Consider the following 23,447-nt stretch of genomic DNA (forward strand, 5'->3'; position numbering starts at 1 on the left):
GAGGGGAGGCTGGGGATAATCAGTAAGCATGGTGGGAAGCACTAGTTAGAGGAAGATAGGGTGGTGAGGCTTAAGAGTGAAGGAAGTGGCAGTCTTATACTTGGGCTTGGAATACCTGACTGGTTAGCACTGTCTAGGAGACCATATGACCAAGTTGTGGTAGCAGATTAGTACGGAGTTTGTTGGGAAAGTAGGTAAAGCAGAGGAGATAAGTGGGGGTAGGCCATGTATTTGCTTAGCAGTTACAGAACAATTATTGTACTGAATGTATAGGTGCTGTAAAATCTTTGTTCATGCTGGTCTTTGGGGGAAACATGAAATTTAACTATCCTTTCTTAATCATTTATTGAGTTTACATGCCTTTTCTGTTTATAGCGGTTTAAATATTTTCTCCTTAAATTCCCTAGCAGTATTCAAAACCTTGCATTTCTGTGTTGGTTTACAGTATTAATCTCTGTGCCTTCTGTGTTTTTGTTTTCTTGAAACAGGAGTATGTTGCTGCTGCTCTGCTTTGCGTCCTCGATACAAACGCCTGGTGGACAACATATTCCCTGAAGATCCAAAAGTAATGTGATCTACATCTACTGATCCTTCTCTTTGCTGACCCATTCTGCCCCCTGCTGACCTCCCCAAGGTTTCCCTAATTTCATTTCTCTACTTAATTTCCCTGCGTCTCCTCACGCACACTGCTTCTTTTAAGTAACCCTTGCTTGCTTGGCTAGTTGTCGGGTCTTTTCACAGCTTCAGCACAGATTGGGAGTGAAAGGTGGATTATTATGTTCTTCTATAGGCTATATAGTACTTTAAGTACATTCATCAAAAACTTAAGGAGTTAGTACCAGATAATTGTGTGCTCAGAGTACAATTGTGAACATTTTCTACATGTACAGTATAGACAGTTTTCTACTCTCACCATTTGCAACCACAATATTGTTGTGACTGAAGTATGAAGTACAGGGTACTGTTGGATAGACTAAAGCAACGACTTGTACCTTTAAGAAAGACCTTAAGGAAATAAAAGACTTGAAGAACAAGTAGGGATTTGCTGTACAGTGTTTAGAGGAGAATTAAGGAAATGAAGGACTGTTGCAGATATTGCTTGCCATATTTTTTACTTAGATACTATTTTAATTTTTTATTAAAAATGTTAAAGCACATCTGAGATTCTTGGTTTCAAAGCAGCTGGGCTTGAATGTTTTTGCTCGACACTGCCATAGACTTTCTAAACACCTGTAGTCTTCCATTAAGTGAATATGAACACAGAATGTTGCATGCATTGGGCTTCTAGAAATTGATGCATTTTAAAATGCATCCAACTACAAAGAAACCTTTAGTTATGTTAATGTTAATTTAATATTAATATTTATTTTAAAACTTACCTAGATAAATGAAGTTAGTCATCAATGCTGTTGGGATTGTCAATATCCTGGATAATGTGTGTCATATAAGAATCCTAAGATATGGGGCCAGGAGTTTGGCCTAGTGGTAGAGTGCTTGGCTAACATGCACGAAGACCGGGGTTTGATTCCTCAGTACCACATACATAGAAAAAAAAGCCGGAAGTGGTGCTGAGGCTCAAGTGGTAGAGCTCTAGCCTTGAGAAAGTCCAAGGACAGTGGTCAGACCCTGTGCTCAAGCCCAGGACTGGCAAAATAATAATAATAATCCTAAAATGCTGCTTGCCTCGAGGGAACTTTTCATCCATTGACTGACATGAAATAAAATCTTATTAAATACTAAGGCACAATGAATAAAAAGATACAGAAGAGGAGTCCTTTTATTTTAAGGAGGGGAAAGAAAAGGTGTGGGAAAGTAAGGGACACATTCCAGGTTAGGAGAAAGTTGATCTATTGAACTACAGTTGAGGATTCCTGGAGCCTAATGGTAGAGTATGTTTGGTGGTAATGGTGTTAACCATGATTTCTGACTTGAAATTTCAAGTGTGTCAGTTAAAAGACTGAATATTCAACTCATTGTTTACCTGAGACATTTGGGACATAGTTATTAAAGGAGGAGGTAGAAGACAGAATATGGAGGACAAGCAAGGCATTATTTTCACCCACTTTAACTCGTACTCATGGGTGGGAAAGCCAATAAACTCGAAATGATTACAGAATGCTTATCTTGTCAAGGGCTCATCCAATATTTATTTCAATACCTGTGTGTAAAACAAGCTAAAAGAAAATGGTCAACTTCACATGCATGTTTTAGGTATTACTCAGTTGCTATATTTCTTATTTTTTAATTAACACTTATTTTAAATTTTCTTATTTTGAATTTAATTACCACATACATATTCACAATGAATTAGGCTGCACAGTGCTCCCTTCAAAGAGCATTCTGGTTTCCCATCCTGTAATGGAAGCAATAAATGGGCTGTCCCATCAAGTTCTCTGCTAGTAACAGTTCTTTGCCAACTATTGCTTTTCTAGTGTTTTCTGCAGTGCCTGGCCCATAATTGCCACTTGATTAATATTTATATAATAAAGGAAGAGATGGTATTATAAAACATAACAGTGAGCTGCGGCTGGTGGCCTACACGTGTAATCCAGTCATTCCAGAAGCTGAGATATGAGGATAGTGATTCAAAGCCATTCTGGGGCAGGCCACTCTGTGAGACTCTTATCTCCAGTTAACCACCAGAAAACTGGAAACACTAGTCTTGAGTTCAAGCCTTACTAGGGACAAAAATAAATCAAAGTAAAATGTTGCGGTGAAGATGTGCATTACCAGCTAAAAGAACATCCAATGTCAACTTTTCCAGAAGTCTGGGAGAAGCAGGAAAGAGTTTCCAAGGCAGATAGGTGGGCTGAATCAAAGAAGTTTTACATAAAATTGTTAGTCTTTTTCATTTCACTGTAAAGTAGCAACTTTGAGGAAAATGTCATAGGTGCAAATATCAGAAAGTGACTTCACTTGGGAAACAGAAAACTAACCAGAGACTGTCAAGAGGTCAACTGAGGTTGAAAACACAAGTTCATGAAATTTTAATTTTGTAACATAATTTTTAATCTCCTTTCCTACCTCTTCCAATAATCTTAAACAACATTTAGTTACATACCTCTATCTGATCAAGTAATACAGGGCTATGATTATGTGATGGTGATTACATGGTTATGTGAGGTTGGGGGAAATCGTCACACATATATTGCATATATTAATGGATGGAGACAGCAAACAGTTTTATAATTCCATATTGGAACCTGTTCTTGATGTAACTTAAAAAATGCAAATTAAAATTTGATCAATATAGTTCTGGATACTTTTCATTCAATAATTATAACAAAACTATAGTGATACCAAGTTTTGAATCATTTCATAACAGCGATATATATGTAAAAGGTTCATTGTGGTATATGTAAGCATTTAAAAGTTTTAAATTAAAGGAAATTTTGTCTGAAATCTTTTCACTAAAATGCATTTCATTTCCTATGTACTAGTGCTAATTAAGCTAATTCTCTAGAAAAGGGAGTATTAGAATCCATCCATTATTTATGAACTTCCATTTCAGTGGCTTCCTTACTGAAATATTTAACATTTTGAAAGTTGTGTATAATCCAAAATGGTTAGTGGCAGTAGTAAGGAAAGTTATACTTAGAAAGATTCATAAAAAACAGGTTAACCACCAAACCAAAAGGACAAATATGAAGCATGAAGTATTTCTACTAAAGCTGGCAGCACTTAAAGACCCCAAATCAAACAGTCTAAAAACCCTAGGAGTCTGAGGCATGTAGAGTTCAAAACCTGGGGTACATTGCAAGACCCTGTCTCACAAAGGCAGACCAAATCCAAAACAGTAAAGCAAAGGATCACCAACTAATTGAAGCATAGAAGTATAGATAACCTTTTTATTTTGTCATTATTTTTAGGATGGCCTTGTTAAAGCTGATATGGAGAAATTGACCTTTTATGCTGTGTCTGCTCCAGAGAAGCTGGATCGCATAGGTGCCTATCTAGCAGAAAGGCTGAGCAGGGATGTTGTCAGACATCGTTCTGGGTAAGGGAGCTAATTGCTACTCACAGTCTGTCTTAGGAAAATTCTTCCTAGGCTCAGTCTTGCTAAATTACTGTGCCATCTAGTCAGGCAAAGGCTATGTAGGATAAAATGATACAATAGTATACGAGAAATGTGTAAAATAGATTTAATAGACCATGTTTCCTGGTAGTTTTTTAGATTTTATGTGTACACTCGAATTATCAGTTAGCTTTAGCTTTAGCATCCATTACATTTTAGACCTCCTCTAATGATAATTCATTGAGAATTGACTCCCTTAGTCTATAGGATGTGATACTGTAATTTACAAATTAACCTATAAATTGAAACAGAACTATCCTATGTTGACACAGGTTCAGGTTGATCTCTCAGAGGAGTAAAAAATAACTTTGTTTGGCTTTGATAACAAGGTCCGGCCAATACAAGCACACTAATTTGGAATTGTACCAAATATATTTTTTCTTTTAGAGACCTAACAGCCTAATCCATCTTTGGTGCTAGAATAAGAGTAACTTTTGCCACTCGAGTTGTAACTGTTGTCTATGTTGTCATTTTATGACCCTAGTTTCTGGGGTCGTCCATTCTCCAGGCGATACATTGGATTCTGTGCTTTCCTATTTTTACTATTTAGAACATGTTGATAGTAGTCCTGGCACCAGGTGCTTTTATATGTGGTTATTAAAGCAAAGTTATCTAAAGACTGAATTTTAATTTAAAGACTGAAGTCTTACTGAATTACAAAGTTTGTCAAATATTTCCTTATAATATTTCAATTAAAAATCATTAGAATTGAGATCTAGAAATGAATTGACATTGCTTTTCTCTTACATTTAGGTATGTTTTAATTGCTATGGAGGCTTTGGACCAACTTCTTATGGCCTGCCACTCTCAAAGCATCAAGCCTTTTGTAGAAAGCTTTCTTCATATGGTAGCAAAGCTACTGGAATCGGGGGAACCAAAGCTTCAAGTTCTTGGAACAAATTCTGTGAGCAAAACTGTTCTCTCCTCATTTCTAGTTTAATTAGCATATCTAGAATTAATCTCAGGATGGTTTTACCTGGTAAAGGCTAATTCTCTCATCAGGGCATGGAGATAACTAACATAGATGAAGAGTTAGAGCTCTTTTATTTTTTGCTGTTGCCTTTCATTTCCTTTTTTCTAGGTTGCCTATTAAAGTATTAATTTTATATCTAACCCTTCCTTTGAGTTTAAATATAATTCATTTATCATAAAGTGTATCCTTATGAAATATGCAGTTCAACTTTAAAATATTTGTAAAGTTGATATCACCTTCTTATTTCTTGCTTCTCTTAGTTCTAGGAAACACTACTTTTTGTCTCTGGATTTTCCTGTTTTGCATATATCAAATAATTGTAAATATCCATTATGTAAACTTTTGTCAGTGAGTTTTCCAAATTCTCCACACTCTTGACAAATACATCAGTGTTATTTGTTAATTTTGATTGGTTTATCTCTTTATTGTTAAGTTGTAGAAGTTTGTGTATTCTTAATAACAAAACCTTTATCAGTTAGGTGATTTGCAAGTACTTTCTCTAATTATGTGGTTTCTACTTTCTTGATGGCATCCAGTTGATTTTTTTGTGTGTATTTTGGAGGGGGGCGTTTTTTTGGCCATAGGGCTTGGCTAGGGCACTGTCCCTGAGTTCTTTTGTTCAAGGCTAGCCTTCTATCACTTTGAGCCATAGCTCCAGTTCTGGGTTTTGAGTAGCTATTTGGATGTAAGAGTCTAATGGGGACTGCCTCACTGGCTTTAAACGGTGATCCTCTGATCTCATTTTCATGAGTAGGCATGAGCCACAGTTTCTATTTTTGTTCATTCTTTTTCTTTTGCACTTATGGCATGATTGTAATAAACCATTGCCCAGTCCAAGAGTCACAGATTACTTCTATGGTTTCTTCTAAGAGTATTAAGTTTAAACTTGTCTGTTTTGAGTTATTTTATATGTGCTATGAGTTGGGGGATCAACTTCTATATTTTGCATATGGATAACCAGCTCTTCAATACTGTGAGGAAAACCTTGTTTTCTCTCTAGCTGGAGTTTTGTCTTCTGAGCTGTTTTTACTTGCCGCATTCTTTTTATTTTATTTTGAGCTACAGTTAGTTTGCTAAAAGGAAAAGGAAAATACAATGAAAGAAAAAAGAAAATACAGTAGTAATATTTACCCTCTTACTTTTACATTTATAATCTGAAAAGAAAAATAAAACATAGTGATACTGTTTGATTTCCCCTCCTTTAGTTTTATTTTAGAATTCCTTTCCTTCTATGAAAGCTTTAAGATATCCAGTCTGCATGAATATTGTGGACTGAATCCATACTTTCATCACATATCCCTTGTTAATGTTTGTGGCTAATTCTCTGTTGTAGGAAAAGGAAAAGGTGTTCATGTGAATTTGAGTACACCCGTGGTGGTTTGATTTAGGCTAGCACCTCTGATCTTTTTTAGCTTCAGTAGTTCTTAACCTTTTGTTTCAGTTTTCCATCTATGAGGTGACGATAATGATAGTTCCAATCTTAGGACTACCGCTTAACCTCTTACTATAGTAGTCTTTCTATAACAACCTAAAAATGTGATATGTGTTAGAATTAGTATGAAGCTCTTAGAACAGCACATGGCATTATTGTCATTACTGGCAGATGTAGCTTGTTAGAAAAAGTATATGAATAAAATCACCATACAAAACCTTTTTATGGTTTTGCCCCTTTATTTTAGAGGAAAATACTGGGTATTTCCAGACACAGTAGCTGATGTGGTACTCTTAGCTTACTGAAAGTTTCTTGAGACTTTTCTTATTTCTTTTACAATTAGGTCAGGAAAGTGTAGGGAAAATAGTTGCGTAGCTGGAGGGCATGGAGTAATGTGCCTTCCGAGAATTTTCTTTTCTTCTAGCCAAGAGTCCCATTATGATTACTTTAATGAGTCATTTGGGAAAAAGACCAAAATCCCCAGTTTTCTACTTTTAAGTGATTGTGTCTTGCCTAACCCAGTTTATCTATCTCTGGAAGTCTTAATTTTAATTTCTTGTTAGTGCTAAGTGCTTTATATAGTCAAACATGATGGTATTTTATACTTATTAAAGGACTTTGTACATTTATTTAATTTGTTGAAATGTCAAACCAGTTGATGCCAAACCAGTATGACTTAATGAATGTAATTATTTAGATTCTCCTGTTTGAGATATTTGGGTAGGTATTTTTTTTATTTTTGTAAACTGAATAAAGAAAAGAATAAAGGATATGTATATGCGGAATCAAGCAAGATCAATGTTAAGTAGCATTACTCTGATAAATCATATTTACTAGTTGAATATTCCTAATACCAAATTATAAATTATTCGTTTTGGGGTACTGCAGATCATATTTTCAGATTACAGATACTCACCTAGCAAAGTGAAGAATTGTAAATAAAGTCCAACTAGGTGAACTTGAACTAATTTTTGTTATAAAAAAGACAATCCATAATGGGTACAAATGTTAACTTTATACAACTTTGGCTCAAGGTCTCTGGAGAACTAATATAGTATGTGGTTGGCCATACAGATGTTATGTAACTTTATTCTCTTAAAATCAGGATTCAAGTCCACTCATACCTAATAGTCAATTTGGAATCTCTCCATAATACTGTGTCTCCTCAATAAGCCTTCTTTACCCCTGCATATGATAAATATGTAATGATAATACCTTTATTTTACTGATGTATTTTAACATAGACCTTATAGAGTGAGACTTGAGTGCTAAAGGTTAAGGGAGTCGGAAAACAGCCTCATAAAATGGGAAGGAAGGTGAACTCCATTCAGTTTTCCTAGGGAACACCCACTCACGTTTTTATCTCTGTGTTCAACTGCAGTTTAGTAGAGCTATTTCTATTAATAATTACCAGAGTTTGCTAGTACTGTGAATTTCAGTAAATGACAAGAGAACAAGTGTTTTTTCCTTCTAAAAATGCTCCAAAACATTGACCTTCTTTACTTTTAATATTTTTTGTTTGAAAATATGTTTTTACAGCAAATTTGAAAAATGCTAAAAAGAGCAAACAGTGCAGTCACTTACAATTCCAAAATTTAGAAGTAATTCTTCAGTGCTTGTCTTTTTTTTTTTTTACAATTTATTTACGTTGATTTTTACATCATATTTCAAATGGCGTGTTTAACAAACAAGTATTCAAGAAGGGAATCTCTATATACAGTCACTGGCACTTAGATTTTAGAACATAATTAAAATTAGGCTGAGGGTTTGTATGTCATAGATACATATTAATCTGTGTAATAAAACATTATGTCTATAGAGTCATAGATTTTTATGTCTATGTAGTTGTGTTTATATTTCCATTACCATGTCCATAGCATTGGGTACACAAAACTGAGTCCTTGTTCTTGTACTGTTTGGATCTAATAGCCACATATTAAGGACACCATGCACCTTTTGTTCCTTTGGTCTTGACTTGTCTCACTCAACATGATTGGCTCTAGATTCATCCACTTCCCTGCAAATTTTATCTTGTCTGTTGGCTATGTAGAATTCCATTGTGTATATATATGTGTGTGTGTGTGTGTGTGTCTGTGTACACATATACTTTGAGAATAGAAGATGCTTTCATATAGATAATATGTGTTTTAGCACTCCCTTTTCTCTTTGTGCAGTTTTCTGCACATATTGTTTGTGTGTAATGTGGCTGTCTTGAGAACTGCATTCAAATCCCTATGTTATCATGGCAGTTCAGCACTCATTAATTAGGTCAGTTTTAAAAAGATGATAGCCTCTGACCTGCAGTGTTCCTATCTATAGAGTGAATGAAATTCTTTATACGTTGTTGGAACACTTAGAACTCTTGTGATGAAACCAATGTATAGAATAAAATAGAGTAACTCTGTTCAATCTGAACTTAATCCTCCTTTTAGGAAACATAAACCATATAAAACAGCTTAGTTTAACTTTTTTTTTTTTTTTGGTCAATCATGGGGCTTGAACTCTGGGCCTGGCCACTGTCCCTTAGCTCTTTAGCTGAAGGCTAGTTCTCTATCCCTCTGGGACTGGGCATTGTCCCTGAGCTCTTCAGCTCAAGGCTACCACACTACCCTTGAGCCACAGCCCCACTTCTGGTTTTCTAGTGGTTAATTGGAGATAAGAGTTTCATGGACTTTAGTTCCCTGGCTGGCTTTGAACCACCATCTTCAGATCTCAGCCTCCCGAGTAGCTAAGATTACAGAAGTAAGCCACCATGCCCAGCTTAACATCTTTTTAAAAATCTCATTTTTTTCCCAGATTCACTCTTTAATTCAGTTTGATTTCAAGCAAAGATTAATAACATTATTTTGATACTTCATCTGAATTTGGATAGATATTTTTTAAATCTATCTGTCTATATCCTGGCAGGAGTATATGCATATATTGCTATATTTGCAAGTAAATCAATAGACAGTTTAGCATATGGAAGTAATAAATTACCAGGTGATTTAAAAAGCTTGTAAAAATGTATTAAGGAATTTTAGGGAATAAATTGGACATTGTAGGGTTTTTTAAATCTAGACATGTTTTTAATGATTAGAAAGGAAGTAAAATAAGCCAGATATGGTGGCAAGGCTATAATCCTAGTACTTGAAGGACTAAAGTAGAAGGATCATGGACTCAAGACCAGTCTGAATTGCATATTGAGATCCTGCTTTAAAAAATAAAATGAAGTAAAACAAATTTTCATCCTCTAAATATTTTTGTTTACTGTGCAGTGATCATGTTTCCCTTCCTCCCATATGTACTTCATTTTCTTGTCCCAGCTTGTTTTTTTTTTCCTTTTCTTTTTGTTTGTTTTCTTGGTATCCTGGAACTTGAACCCACCTGAGCACTGTCCTTGGGCTTTCCTCAAGGCTAGTGCTCTGCCACTTGAACCACTGCACCACTTCCAGCTTTTTCTGTGTGGTACCAAGGAATCAAACCTGGGTCTTCGTGCATGGTAGGCAAGCACTCTACCACTAGGTCAAACTCCTGGCCCCCCATCCTGTTTTATATATTTTATTTATTTGAATACTTTCATTTGTCATGTATTCTATTGACGAATACAATTTGAGCCAGGCATCGGGGCACACATGATTTTTGTAAACCCAGCACTGGAGATAGACATTGAGGCAAGAACTTTGTGGTTTATAAAGACCAAATTTGACTTATAGAATAAGACCTAGTCTCAACAAGCCAAAGCACCCCAAAAATATCACTCTGTAGGGATTATATGCCCAATAACTATGCTAATTACTGAAACACTATTAGAATCCAGGAAAGGAAGACAAGCTTTATAGAGTATGATCTTTCCTTCTAGATGATGGCTTCAAGGTTGTAGGTTGTGTTAATATTTAGGCTGTTCTGCCCATGATATTGTATGAGTTCACTATTGAGAAGTTTCTTCTGCCAGGTACCAGTGGTGTTATGAGGCTAAGAATGGGTTGAGTCTAGCATAGGCAGAAACATTTGCAAAGACCCCATGGATCATGACAAGCCTAAAATTGGCATATAGCTGTCCAGGTACTCACCTGGGCTGAATGGTCTCAGTTAGCACAATAGTATCTAAAACACTAAAAGTAATAGGTCTGGGATAGAATACTTGATTCAATCCATAGTACCACAAAATAAAAGGGAAAAAAATCTTTTATCTACTTTCAGTATTTTTTTTTGCATTTGGCATTTTTTTCTTTGCTTCTTGTATGGTTGTTATTTATTAATATATCAGATAACAGAGATTATTGAGTTTATTTTGTATTCAGAAAGGTAAATATTATCTATTTGGTTGCTTTTGGTTTTCAGTTTGTCAAATTTGCAAATATTGAGGAAGATACACCATCCTATCACAGACGGTACGACTTTTTTGTATCTCGATTCAGCGCCATGTGTCATTCCTGTCACAGTGATCCCGAAATACGAACAGAGTATGTATTATCTTAACTCATGATTTATAGTAAGTAATTTATAGGTTAATATTGTGTTCATATAGCATATTTTCAAAGGATTGAGAATATGAGTGAAACAGCTTTTCACTGTTAGAAGATGGGACAACCACTGTAGCTGTGGAGAGTGGTTTCCCAAGTTCCTCACTGAAGTACAGCCTGGATGTAACCTAGAATGTGCTCTGCCACTTGAGCCACAGCGCCACTTATGGCTTGTCCTGTGTAAGTGGTACGGAGGAATAGAACCCAGGGCTTTGTGCATTCTAGGCAAGCAGTCTACCACTAAGCTACTCTCTAGGCTATGACTTTTTCTATTAGTATAATTATTCCTCCATACAATACTAGGCCTTTCACAGTCCTGTTTTTTGTTGTTGTTTTTATAACCAGTCCTGGAGCTTATGCTCAAGGCCTGAATACTGCTCTTGGGCTTTCTCAAGCCACAGCACCACTTCTGGCTTTTTTTTTCTATGTATATGTTATGGAGGAATTGAACTCCGTTCTTTGGCAAGCACTCTGCCAGTAGGCCATACTCCCGGCCCCTAAGTCCTGTTTTTTAAATTGATTGTTCTGGGGTTTGAACTCTAGCTCTGGAGCTTTCTAGCTACACCTCAGCCTGTTGCTTTTTCATTCTGGAATGTGCTTTCCTTAGGCATTGTCAAGGAATAGCTTGTTGTCCATGCTACTCACCACTAAAATCTTCCTCAGGGACATTGTTTAAATGTTTTATAAACCTTTCTTGTTTTCTAGTTATAATAATTCTGAAAGGATGCATTTAATGTCAAATAAAACTGCAAATGTGTTGCATAAGGTTATCCTGTTTCTAAGAACTTACCGCCCCCTAGTGAAATATCCTGCCTTTTGAACAAGTTTTTACCTTTTTTCTGGTTAGTGATTACAAAATGAATTTGAAATATTCTATATACAAAAAAGGGCTCATATAAAGACTCTTTCCTAATCACATATCTTTCCATAGATCTTTATATTTGAACTTCCCAAATGCAAAGATTTCATTTGTACCATTGTGAAGCAAATAAGTAAAATAAAATGCTTTTGGACAGAGGATTTATTTATTCACTTAACTTTAATTAAAAACTCATTTAGTTTTATTCAGATGCATTTATATCACTATCAGATTCTAACTTATATACATATTTGCATCAGAACTCTGTCATAAAGATGTCCAGGGGAGTGACAGTAAAGAATAAAGCTGGTAATGAGTAAGGTTTCTTAAAACATTTCCATGTTAAATTGGATCTCACTAGTAAACTAAATCACAAGCTTAAGCTCTGAGCTTCTTAAAACCTTCCTGCTCATGAGCAGAGTCATCCTTACCATGGCTGTGCCAGGTATAGTTTCAGCCCTCTATTCGAATTGACTCATTGAAGTCTTTAGAGTATTCCTATGTTATAGGCACTGAACAGGAACTAACATTCCTTTGGGGGCCATGACTGGGAGACAGTTATTCAGATTTCAGTCTGGATTGGATGCCAGCATGTAGTTAAAATAGCTCTTGGAAGTTACCACTAACACAGCCCACTCCTCAACGGCCTATCATCTGCTGCTGTTCCACTCATCTTCTGTGTTGGGTTCTCTGTCTTCTGGTTCTTGGCTTTCTTGTCATCCAATGTATGTAGCAGCAGCAAGTTTGTAAAGCAGACTGGCTTGAGTAGTGATGTTAGGCTTGTCTATTCATGCTGGACTTCCCTATGTTTTCCAAAGCTGTTTCTGTAACCAGAACTTTGAAATAGGCAGCTTTTGTCCCTTGACTTCCAATTTGATTTTTCATTTATATACCATTGCTATTTCCCATTCTCCCTTTTTGCTGCTCTGAAATACCTTTACCATTTCTCCATGCTTTGTAAAGCACTACTGCTTCCTTCTCCAGATACTCCATGCTTCATACCTGTTTATAGTATTTGAAGACAATGTAGATAAACCTCTAAGTGGTGAGTATTTTAGGTAGTAGGAAATAGTAGAAGAAAAATGGAAACAATTTGGCCAGGAGGAATGTATTTTGCAGTTTCCATTTGCCTTGTCCTTTGCAGCTTTTAAAAGCTGCATTTAGTCAGTTTTCTCATTCTTGAAGTTTGAGAATTTTCTTCCCTCCCTTCCCTCACCCTACCAATGAAAGTGAGGAAAGAACCAGGGGCCACTGGTTCACACCTGTCATCTTAGCTACTCAAGAGGCAAAGATCTCAGGATCATGGCTTGAAGCTAGCCAGGGCAGAAAAGTCTATGAGACTCTTACCTCCAATAAACTACTCCAAAAAACTAGAAGTTGCACTGTGGCTCAAGTGATAGAGCACTAGCCCTGAACACAAAGAGGCTCAGGGACAGTGCCTAGGGGCTGGGTTCACGCTCCAGGTCTGGCAAAAAAAAAAAAGAAATCAAGGAAAGTCTTGAGGAAATTTGGAGACTGAGTAGGATAGGAAATTGGGAAAGGATTAATAAATTATATATTGATAGACTGTAAGTCACATGTACAAGTGATATATATATATATATATACACACACTCAGTAGACACATACCTTTATAAGAAGCAGAATCTCAGGCTGCATTGTACTCATAAACTGACATGTTGAATTGTAACCCCTTTGCACAACTCCTTGAAGATAATAAAAATAGAATTAAAAAAAAAACCTAACATCCTAAGAAATGAGGGCCCCTTGGGCAGGCTCAGGGAGGAACAGTGAGAGAAGTTTGGAGAAGCTGCTCAGAAACCGCAAAATCTTTCAGTGAGCTTTAGGACTTATAGACAAGAAATGGGAAGTCTATTCTTCACATTAGTTTGAATTATCATCATCATCTCAGGAAAACCTGATTTTTGCTTTTGGAGTTTTTTGTTTTTGTGCCAGTCCTGGGGCTTGAACTCATGGCTTGTCCCAGAGCCTCTTTGTACTCAAGGCTAGTGCTCCACCATTTGAGCCACGGTGCCACTTCAGGCCTTTTCTGGGTAGTTTATTACAGATAAGTTTCATGGACTTTTCTGCATGTGCTAGCCTCAAACCGCAATTCTCAGAGCCCAGCCTCCTGAGTTGCTAAGATTATAGGTGTAAGCCACTAGCGCCCAGCAAGAAGACCTGTTTTTTAATTTTTTTTTTTTTTTTACTGCCAAATGATATGTGTACTGGGTGCTTCTGTATTTAAACTTTAAATGCTGGTTTTTCAAAAGGTAGTATTCAAAGTAAGTCTTCTTTGGACATATTTTTGTGTCTACCCTTGATTTTTATTTTGTACACTTATTGTATGTTAGATACTTAATTGTTAAGGCAACAATATTTTCTTAATATTCATTTTATAGGTAAGCAAATGGATTGATTTAAAATAACTTCTCATAGCTCATTGTTTTACTTCATCACAGAATCCGAATTGCTGGAATAAGAGGAATTCAAGGTGTGGTTCGCAAAACAGTTAACGATGAGCTTCGTGCTACCATTTGGGAGCCTCAGCACATGGACAAGATTGTTCCATCCCTTCTTTTTAACATGCAGAAGACAGAGGAGGTTGACAGGTATGGGATAAAGACATTGGAGTTATGTTGCTTTTCAGTATATGCTCTTTTGCTTGCTAGGACAAAAATGTTTTTGTCTTAAGTATTACATAACATAGTTAAGCGGATTTAAAACTATTTGCCTTTCAGGAAAAAATACTACAGTGATGACATCAAGCATACTAGCCACTGATTTTGTTTATACACTAAAGCCTTATTTTCCTTTAGATTGTTTATACTTACTATTTGACTTCCAAATTGCAGTTTTAAGTAGTACTGCTGAGAGATGAAACTATGAGAAATAAAAGTTGTAGCTGAATCTATATTATCCCTTTTGAGACCTAGCATGCTCTTTCTTAGAGTTAAAACTAACAACAACAATAATAGTGAGTTTCTATAGATTTTATTTTTCAGCAAAATTTAAGGCATTCTTCCTTTTTTTCTAAGATATCTTGGAGTACTATAATAATTTTAGATGTATGCTGGTTTCATTTTCCTCCACAGCATTCACATATTTATCCCCCCTCTTCAAGTGCCAGAAGCACACATTTCCCCAAGTTCTGTTGTGTGTGGAAATGCTGTCTGATTCACCTCCAAAGGCAGAGTTTTCTAATAAGCTTACAATCTTGGTCTGCAATTTAAAGAGGAAAATCTGGAACAGACTTAATTCTATAGTTAATTTTTTAAAAAATAATCACCATAATTATAAAAGTAGTTTATAATTGAGATCTATTTGATGACTATTCATTTCAGTTCATTCTAACTATAAAAAGAATTTATGCTTAATTCCTTAGACGTGATGATTTCCAGCTTTAGAATCTTTTCCTAAAAGTTTTTTTTCCTCTAGTTTTGCTGCTATAGCTGAAGCTGTTTTATTATCTAAAATATTTACAACATTAAAAACTACTAGTGAGTTGGGACCTCATTCTCCGTACTTACAGCTCTTGAAGTCCATTTGTAAGATTCAAGAAACAAACTACTAATTGTAAACTGAAGAAATTGTGTTTTCTCATGTGTACAGTGCCAGAGATAATGCTTGTTGTTATCCTTGCATGTTTTGTCTAAACTAATGTTTTAAGACATGAACAAATATTGTGTACTGAAGAGATATTTATGTATACAAGCATTATAATTAACTTAAATTTTGTCATTTCATCAAAGGCAATATCACTGCTTTTTTGTATATCTTGTTTTTATCCCATCGCAGTTAAAGTGAGGATGCTGTCTTTGTGGTCTTTGGACACTTTTCTTACTAAGACTTTGCTGTAATATAGACATATGTAGAAGTACTAAGAATAGCAAGCTGCTGAATTTTATTTGTGAAAAGACATTCTGTTGGAAATGTTACTAGCTGAGTTTAGTCCTCCATATTAAAAGATTATGTGATTAGCTTTGCTGTTAGTACATTCATGAGGTCAAAATAAAGCTTTAAAGTTAGGTAGGGATAAAAGAAAATGTCTTTGTAACATTTCTGGGAAATGAAGTCTATTCTGTTTCACTATTGAAACTAATTTTAGACCTCCTGTTTCAGTCTTTAATTTTTTTTCTTTTTTTTTAGTCGAATAGGTCCACCTTCTTCTCCTTCTGCAGCTGATAAAGAAGAGAATCCCGCTGTGTTGGCTGAGAACTGCTTCAGAGAACTGCTGGGGCGAGCAACTTTTGGGAATATGAATAATGCTGTTAGACCAGTTTTTGCGTAAGACTTAGTGTTTTCCTGGTTATCTGTGACTTGGCTATATTATGTGAATTAGGACAAATGCTTTTTTACTTACATGGCTGAACTTTTATTGGAAACAGTGAAACATTGTGGAAGTAATATAGGATTCAGTCTTAATACATATTAAGTCAGTATGTAGATTGGTACATGCATTCAATATGAATGTATGTTTAAGTACTCATTAGATGCCTGAACTAGTGCTTCCCTGGTAAATACAAACCATACTAACATGTCTAATATCATGTACATCATACAACTTGAATTATCTACTTACAGACCTTGACATGCATTGCACAGTGACATACTGAAATATAGTATTTAAGTCTGAAACACATTGCTGTACCAACCCTTGTGTAGTGAATTCTTCCTATTCTCTTAGCTTTCTTTTTACCAAGCATGGGCTTCTTAAGGTCTTACTCTCTTATCTAGGAAGATTCATGTTTTAACAAGAGACTTACAGCAGGATTATTAAGTATCTCCTTGGTCCTTACATCCAGTACTCCAGGCAAAATACAGTTTTGAGCTTTGAATTTCTCCACATAAACACTCTTGCAAACCTGTTGTTTCTAGCTGAACCATCAAATGAAAATATTCTATACTATGTAATTGTTGGACTATTTTGCTAATCTTTATTTTGTTAACCTTTACCTTATGCTTTCCCTTATCAAATCATAGTAAGGGGCTTAGCATATAAAGAATATTCTGAATGTAGCATTTTATTTAGGGCATAAGTTTTGTTATAGGATTTAAAAATGACCTTTAAGTTACATGAATCTATAAAACAAATTATCTTAAAAATCAGATAATTATATTTTTGAAAGTTTCTGTGATCTTCTATTTGTTAGATCAACTATTTAAATACCATAGGCTTATAGAAATGCTACTAAAAGTACCAGAATTATGTTAAACATATTAAAAGAAAGTTTTTTAATGTCTATGTACTGACTTAATATTAGAATTCAAGATAGCTAGACTAGAAGCAAGATTATCAAATTAACTTTACTTGAGTAGCTTGAATTATCTATGTTCTTTTATTTATATATATATCCTTAATTTAAATCCTGATTGTATGTTAATCAAGTTAAATGTTAAATACCCTATAGTTATTTGTTCGCTATTTAATTAGTTAAATAAGAAAGGCAATGTATAAGTAAGGTACCAGATGTTTGGAAAATATATAATGAATATACTTAATGGATTATTAACATATATAATCATGATAAAATAGGCACTGAAAACAAGTAAAAACTGATATCTAGTATTTCATTACAAAGAATTCATGCCTAGCTTGAGAATTTCAGTGCTGATAAGTTGCTGTGGAAATTTTATTTTACTGAATATTTTAGTTTAACATTGAAGTAGGGCTGTTTTTTTATTTGTGCTATGTTCTATGGGAAACAATGAATCATTCAGTAAGAATTTTGAATATCATATTTTTAATTAACAATGAGCACAAGACACTGATGCCATTGACTGGAGTGCTATATAAGTTAAGTGTTAATGTGAGATAAAGTGTAGCTCATATTCTGTATTAATATCTGTAAGTAATTATTGGATGATCTTAGCTTAAAATTGTGAGATTGTCACAAATTTTTCTTTGAAATGTTAATGAAGTTATGCAAGAAAAATTTTAACCAGGGAATTGTTAAATTTTTAAATTTAACCATATTTTAATGTAACAATTTTCTGTTGCTATTTACAGGCATTTAGACCATCACAAATTGTGGGATCCTAATGAATTTGCAGTTCACTGCTTTAAAATCATAATGTATTCTATTCAGGTAAGACTTGGTTAGCTATTTTTCATATAAGTAATTTCTATAGATAAGTACATCATTGAGTAGCTGTTGAAAACTATAATGTAAAATGTTTTTAACTTAGTAATTTGTCTCATTTTCTTGTACCACTTATTTCCTAGGATGAAAAATATCTTATAAAAAAGACCTAAAATTATGTCGGGCGCTGGTGGCTTACACCTGTAATCCTAGCTACTCAGGAGGCTGAGATCTGAGGTTCAAAGCCAGCCTGGGCATGAAAGTCCTTGAGAATCTTATCTCCAGTTAACCTCCAGAAAACCAGAAGTGGCACTGTGACTCAAGGGTTAGGGCGGTAGCCTTGAGCCAGTGAGCTCAGGGACAGCACCCAGGCCGAGTTCAAGTCCCCCAATCGACCAAAAAAAAGCTAATATTTTTTCATGGTTACACTATTTTTCATATACTTAATATATGAATTATATATTTATATTAATTGATGAACTGGTATTTGAATTCTGTTATACCAGAATTTATTTTAACTGCTGTAGCAACTAACATTCATTAGTTGATTACTCTGAGGAAGTGCTTCTATTAACCATTCTGAATATACCCTTATGATTAAATACCTATTGCAAAGGACAAACTTGTTTTGTTTTGGGTTTTTGGTTTTTCTTCCTCAAAATGTGAAAGAGCAATGGTTAGCTCTTAATTCAAGCAGGATTTTTGAAGTCTTTTAGACATCATTTACTTTTTTGTGAGACAACACAGGGACTCATGTCTGCTGGGTAAGTGCTTTCCTACTGAGCTCCATCACAGCCGATAATATTATTTCTGACACCCTAAAAAGTAATTACTGCTTTAAAGAAGATGAAGTTTTAGAAGCAGCACAGAGCTCGATCTTACTCATACTTTGGTTAGACTAGAATTTCCTTATATATTCTTAGAGTTTGTCTGCAAGTTATTATTTGCACTGAATAACACAAAATAATTGAGTTGACTTTTTCTCATGGTGTTGTTTGTGAATGAAATAAAATACATAATAAAGTATATACAAAGTGCCTGATATTTGGTTACTTTTAAAAAGAAAATACATATTGTCCCAAGTTTTGTTATATTCAGTACTATAGGGATGTATATCCCCTAAGTCACCAATTGAAAAGTAATGATGATATGTCTAATATTCAGTGCTTTCACTGACTGAAGTATCCTGGTTGGGTAATAAATCAAATGGCTTTGTAAAATAGTAGACTTTAGTTGTGGTTCTTAGGTCAGATGGAACAGGTTTCTAGGCCAGGTCAGCCTCGTGTGTGTGTGTGTGTGTGTGTGTGTGTGTGTGTGTGTGTGTGTGTGTGTGTGTGTGTGTGTGTATGAGAGAGAGAGAGAGAGAGAGAGAGAAACAGAGGCAGAAAGAAATATTCCTCTTACTTCAGTAGTTTTAAATGAAGCAAAGTAGAAGTAAAAATTTAGTTTTTACTTCAGATTGTTATGAATGTATAATAGTAAAGAAAAGTCAAAAATACCTTGATGTGAATTGTTTACCTTTTTTTGTTCTCAACTTCCTTCAGGCTCAGTATTCTCACCATGTCATCCAGGAGATTCTTGGACACCTTGATGCACGTAAGAAAGACTCTCCACGAGTTCGTGCAGGTATTATTCAGGTTCTGTTAGAAGCTGTTGCCATTGCTGCTAAAGGTTCCATAGGTAAGTGCCATAAGAACAACAAAATCCAAGAATGCATTACTATGTTCCAGTAGGCAAAAGTGTGACAGATACTCTTCGGACTATATGTACATTGTTTTCTGTGTACTATGATTTCCTTTGAGATTTGTGTCATTATTCTCAGGGTTATTTTGTGTGTAGTTAGACATTTTTCTCAAAATCAGTCTCTCTTCTCCTTTTATGTATTTGGACAAGTGTTTTTAGATATAATTTATGTACTGAGCATGGGCAGAATACAGAATTAAAAGTAGTACTGATTAAACATTCCTAATCGAAAAATCTATAGTTTGGAAATACTTTAAAACCTGAAACTTGTTTTAGTGCTGACATACCACAAGTATAAAATTCTTCAACTTATATCGTGTGATATTTTTGTCAAAATGTAAGGCCATTTAAAATCTAAAATAAATTTCTGTTTAGTTTATTTGTAACATGTGTATGTGAAGGACAAACGAATTTTGTGTTCAGACTATGGGCACATCCCTAAGATGTCTCATTACATGGGTTATATGGCTACGCCTGTATACATTCACACCTACACACACACCATGTACACACGTACACATATAAGCATCCCCACCATATACACATATTCTGAAGCCTGAAGCATTTCTGGTAACAGGTTTACTGAACCTGTAGTTTACTTGCACTTAACTCCACCTGATATAAAAGCAAGCTTCATCACATATAAGAAAACCAGGGCTTGGAGATAAAATGAAGATGGACAGCACCATCAAAATCTTGCATGGTCCATCTGTAGATTGTGTATAATTGAAAAAAAGTCAGGGAAGTGATATGAAATTAAATTGTAAACATATTTTGGAACAAGTCCTATATCATTGACAGTTTTATAGATTTACTATAGTCTTATCAGAGATATATTTTAGCTTATGCCGTGGCTCACCCTTGTAATTTTTGCTACTTGGGAGATTAAGACCAAGGATTGCAATTTGAAACCAGCCCAGGCAGGAAAGTCCATGAGATCTTTTTTCCAGTTAACCAGCAAAAAGCTGGAAGTAGAGCTGTGGCTCAAGTGACAGAGTACTAACCTTGAGCAGAAAAGCTCAGGGACACCCTGAGCTTTAAGCCCCAGGACCAGCATCTAACAGACTGAGGGAAAGAGAAGCAGGGGAGAAAGAGGAGGAGGGAGGGAGAAAGAGAATAGAGAGATGTGTTATATTATAACTCTACCATCAGCCCAAGGGAAAGACCTTGTGCTCAGTTATCAGTAAGACTTGAAAAATGGGTAGTCAGGAATGAAGAGAACATGTCATGACACAAGATGTTTCATTTGTTATTTCTTTAGAAAGGTCTATAGAAGCAGTATTGAAAATCAAAATGAAGAGAGGTATTCTAATGCTCTTTCAGTGTTAATAATGATGAGCACTTGTCTACAGACTTTTCATCATCATAACTTATCTTTAAAAATAAAAGCGAGCACTGTCTTTTGGGCTTTTTCAAGGATAGAGCTCTACCACTTGAGCCACAGTACCACTTCTGGCGTTTTCTATGTATGTGGTACTGAGGAATTGATCCTGGGTCTTCGTGCATGCTAGGCAAGCACTCTACCACTAGGCCAGACTTCCAGCCCCTAGCTATTGATTGGCAAGTTACTTAATTTGAAATATAAAGTGATAATATTTTAAACCGCCATATTTAATGTCTATTCTGTGTTAGGCATCGTGTGCTCTATACATTTGAAAAGGTACTTAACCATGATTCCCTTTCTTGGGAAGTTTATAATTGAAAATAAAGGTCAGAAATGAAACCCCTACTTAAAATATATTGATGGATGTGAAAATTAATTATTGGCAGAAGGCAGAGAATAAATCAGTTGATGTGAATCTGATAAGGCTGATTAGTTTCTGTCTCATAACTTAGAGAATTCTTCCTCATTTAATTTAGTGAGTTATAACTATTTTTTCTGTGCAGTAGTGAGATACTATAATTTTTATGGATTCTGTTATACTAATCAAATTAAATATGATCTCAGTACACATTATTGTTTTGATTTTTTTTTTTTTTTTTGGTCGGTTGTGTGGCTTGAACTCTGGGCCTGGGCACTGCCTCTGAGCTCTTCAGCTCAAGGCTACTACCTTACCCCTTGTGCAACAGCAACACTTCAGTTTTCTAGTGGTTAATTAGAGATAAAAGTCTCACAGATTTAGTGCCCAGGTTGGCTTTGAATCACGATTCTCAGATCTCTGCCTTCTGAGCAGCTAGAATTACAGTTGTGAGTCACCTGTCCCCAACTATTGTTTTAATTTTTAAAGACTAGATAAGTAAAATATGCACACAAACATTTTATATTGTTTGTGGCCTAGTTGGTCATGGATACCTAATGTTTGCTGGTATAACTAGAGAACCTTGTTGCTTTAATGCTTCACATTAAAAAAGAAATATATGGGGGCCCGGAGTTTGGCCTAGTGGTAAAGTGCTTGTCTAGCATGCACAAAGACCCGGGTTCAATTTCTTGGTATCACATACTTAGAAAAAGCTGGAAATGGTGTTGTGGCTCAAGTGGTAGAGCTCTAGCCTTAAGAAAGCCCATGGACAGCTCATAGGCCCTGCGTTCAAGCCCAGGACTTCCCCCTCCAAAAAAATAAATAGATATATGGTGATTTCATTAGTTGCTACATAATTTTGATTATTTAGAAAATAACCAAAATATTGAGTTGAGAAATAGAATTACTTTCACGTGTACTCATTATTTGGAAAGTGAATCTTCTCACACAGCCAATCCTTGACAGGACCCACAGTGCTGGAAGTCTTCAACACTCTGCTGAAACACCTGCGTCTTAGCGTTGAATTTGAAGCCAGTGAGTCCCACAGGGGATCAGTGGGGAGTGTGACCTTAAGTTCCAAAGACAATGATGAGAAGATTGTGCAGAACGCTATCATCCAAACAATAGGTGAGTATTCCAGCGTTCTTACTCATCATACTCAACATTGACTAAAAAGTTCTCAAAAAAGAGACTAATAAAGTACCATTGCCAAACAGGGATGATAACTTGGATTTGTAAATAACATATACTTGGAAAAAGAAAGCATGAGAATGGGACAAAGGGTACTCTGGTTTAATCATTTGTTAGTATCTTATACAATTGCTTTTTAATTTGCTCTTTTTTCCAGTTCCTCTCCTTGTACACATTGTGTGTGTGTGTGTGTGTGTGTTAATGCGCATGAGAATGTGCATACAGGAACAATATATATGTAATATTACTCATTTTTTAGCCACCTTCCATATTTCAATTTTGTAAATTGATCCAATATATGGTAAACTCGCTTCTGTGGTGATACTTAAATTTACTGAATTTTATATGGATTTTCTGAGATATTTTATATATCAAACCAACTAATCTCATTTTCACAAAAGTAATTTAAATTGCTTCAGTAACTTCTAATTAATGTAGCATTGTGGTTTCCATTCTAGAACATTTATTGCTTAAATATTTTACTGTAAAAATATGTATAGCAAATGAAGTAATATATCTGTAGTATAACATATTCGGAGTAACTTGAGAATTAAAATGAGAACAAATAATTGCAGTAAGATTTCAGCGAAATGATATTGCTATTTGGACTAGCCATAATTACTGACCACTAAACAAGAATTTAAACCTACAATATAAAACAAAGGTTTCATAAGAACTACCAATAGTGTATCTAAGTATTTATCTACAATACATATCTTGTATATGATTTTTGAGCAGGAGAAAATTATTGCATCCTTGGTACTGTATAAATTTGAACAGATCTGTTGTTTAATAGTATTGTACAATTTGGGTTAAAAATGTACTGAAATTTTGTGTTTTATAGGAA

General features: G+C 35.1%; 1 protein-coding gene across 3 annotated transcripts in view; it reads left to right on the forward strand.

Moving 5' to 3' along the window:
• Efr3a (EFR3 homolog A) overlaps nt 1–23,447 on the forward strand; it is a 76,904-nt gene that overhangs the window by 31,693 nt on the left and 21,764 nt on the right. For 2 of the 3 annotated variants that reach the window (XR_016536708.1, XM_090339407.1), the window contains exons 2-10: nt 489–565; nt 3,870–3,997; nt 4,829–4,979; nt 10,804–10,925; nt 14,307–14,456; nt 15,994–16,131; nt 17,855–17,933; nt 19,472–19,607; nt 22,376–22,537. Coding sequence is in view for 2 of the 3 variants with exons in the window: in XM_090339407.1 (XP_090195533.1) it covers nt 489–565; nt 3,870–3,997; nt 4,829–4,979; nt 10,804–10,925; nt 14,307–14,456; nt 15,994–16,131; nt 17,855–17,933; nt 19,472–19,607; nt 22,376–22,537 (1,143 nt within the window). In the remaining variant the exon portion in view is untranslated. Of the gene's footprint in view, nt 1–488; nt 635–3,869; nt 3,998–4,828; nt 4,980–10,803; nt 10,926–14,306; nt 14,457–15,993; nt 16,132–17,854; nt 17,934–19,471; nt 19,608–22,375; nt 22,538–23,447 lie in introns of all 3 variants that reach the window. The other variant, XM_090339408.1, reaches the window with a different exon arrangement.

This window comes from Megascapheus bottae, chromosome 9, assembly GCF_031878675.1.
Source record: "Megascapheus bottae isolate mThoBot1 chromosome 9, mThoBot2.hap1, whole genome shotgun sequence".
Taxonomy (NCBI): domain Eukaryota; kingdom Metazoa; phylum Chordata; class Mammalia; order Rodentia; family Geomyidae; genus Megascapheus; species Megascapheus bottae.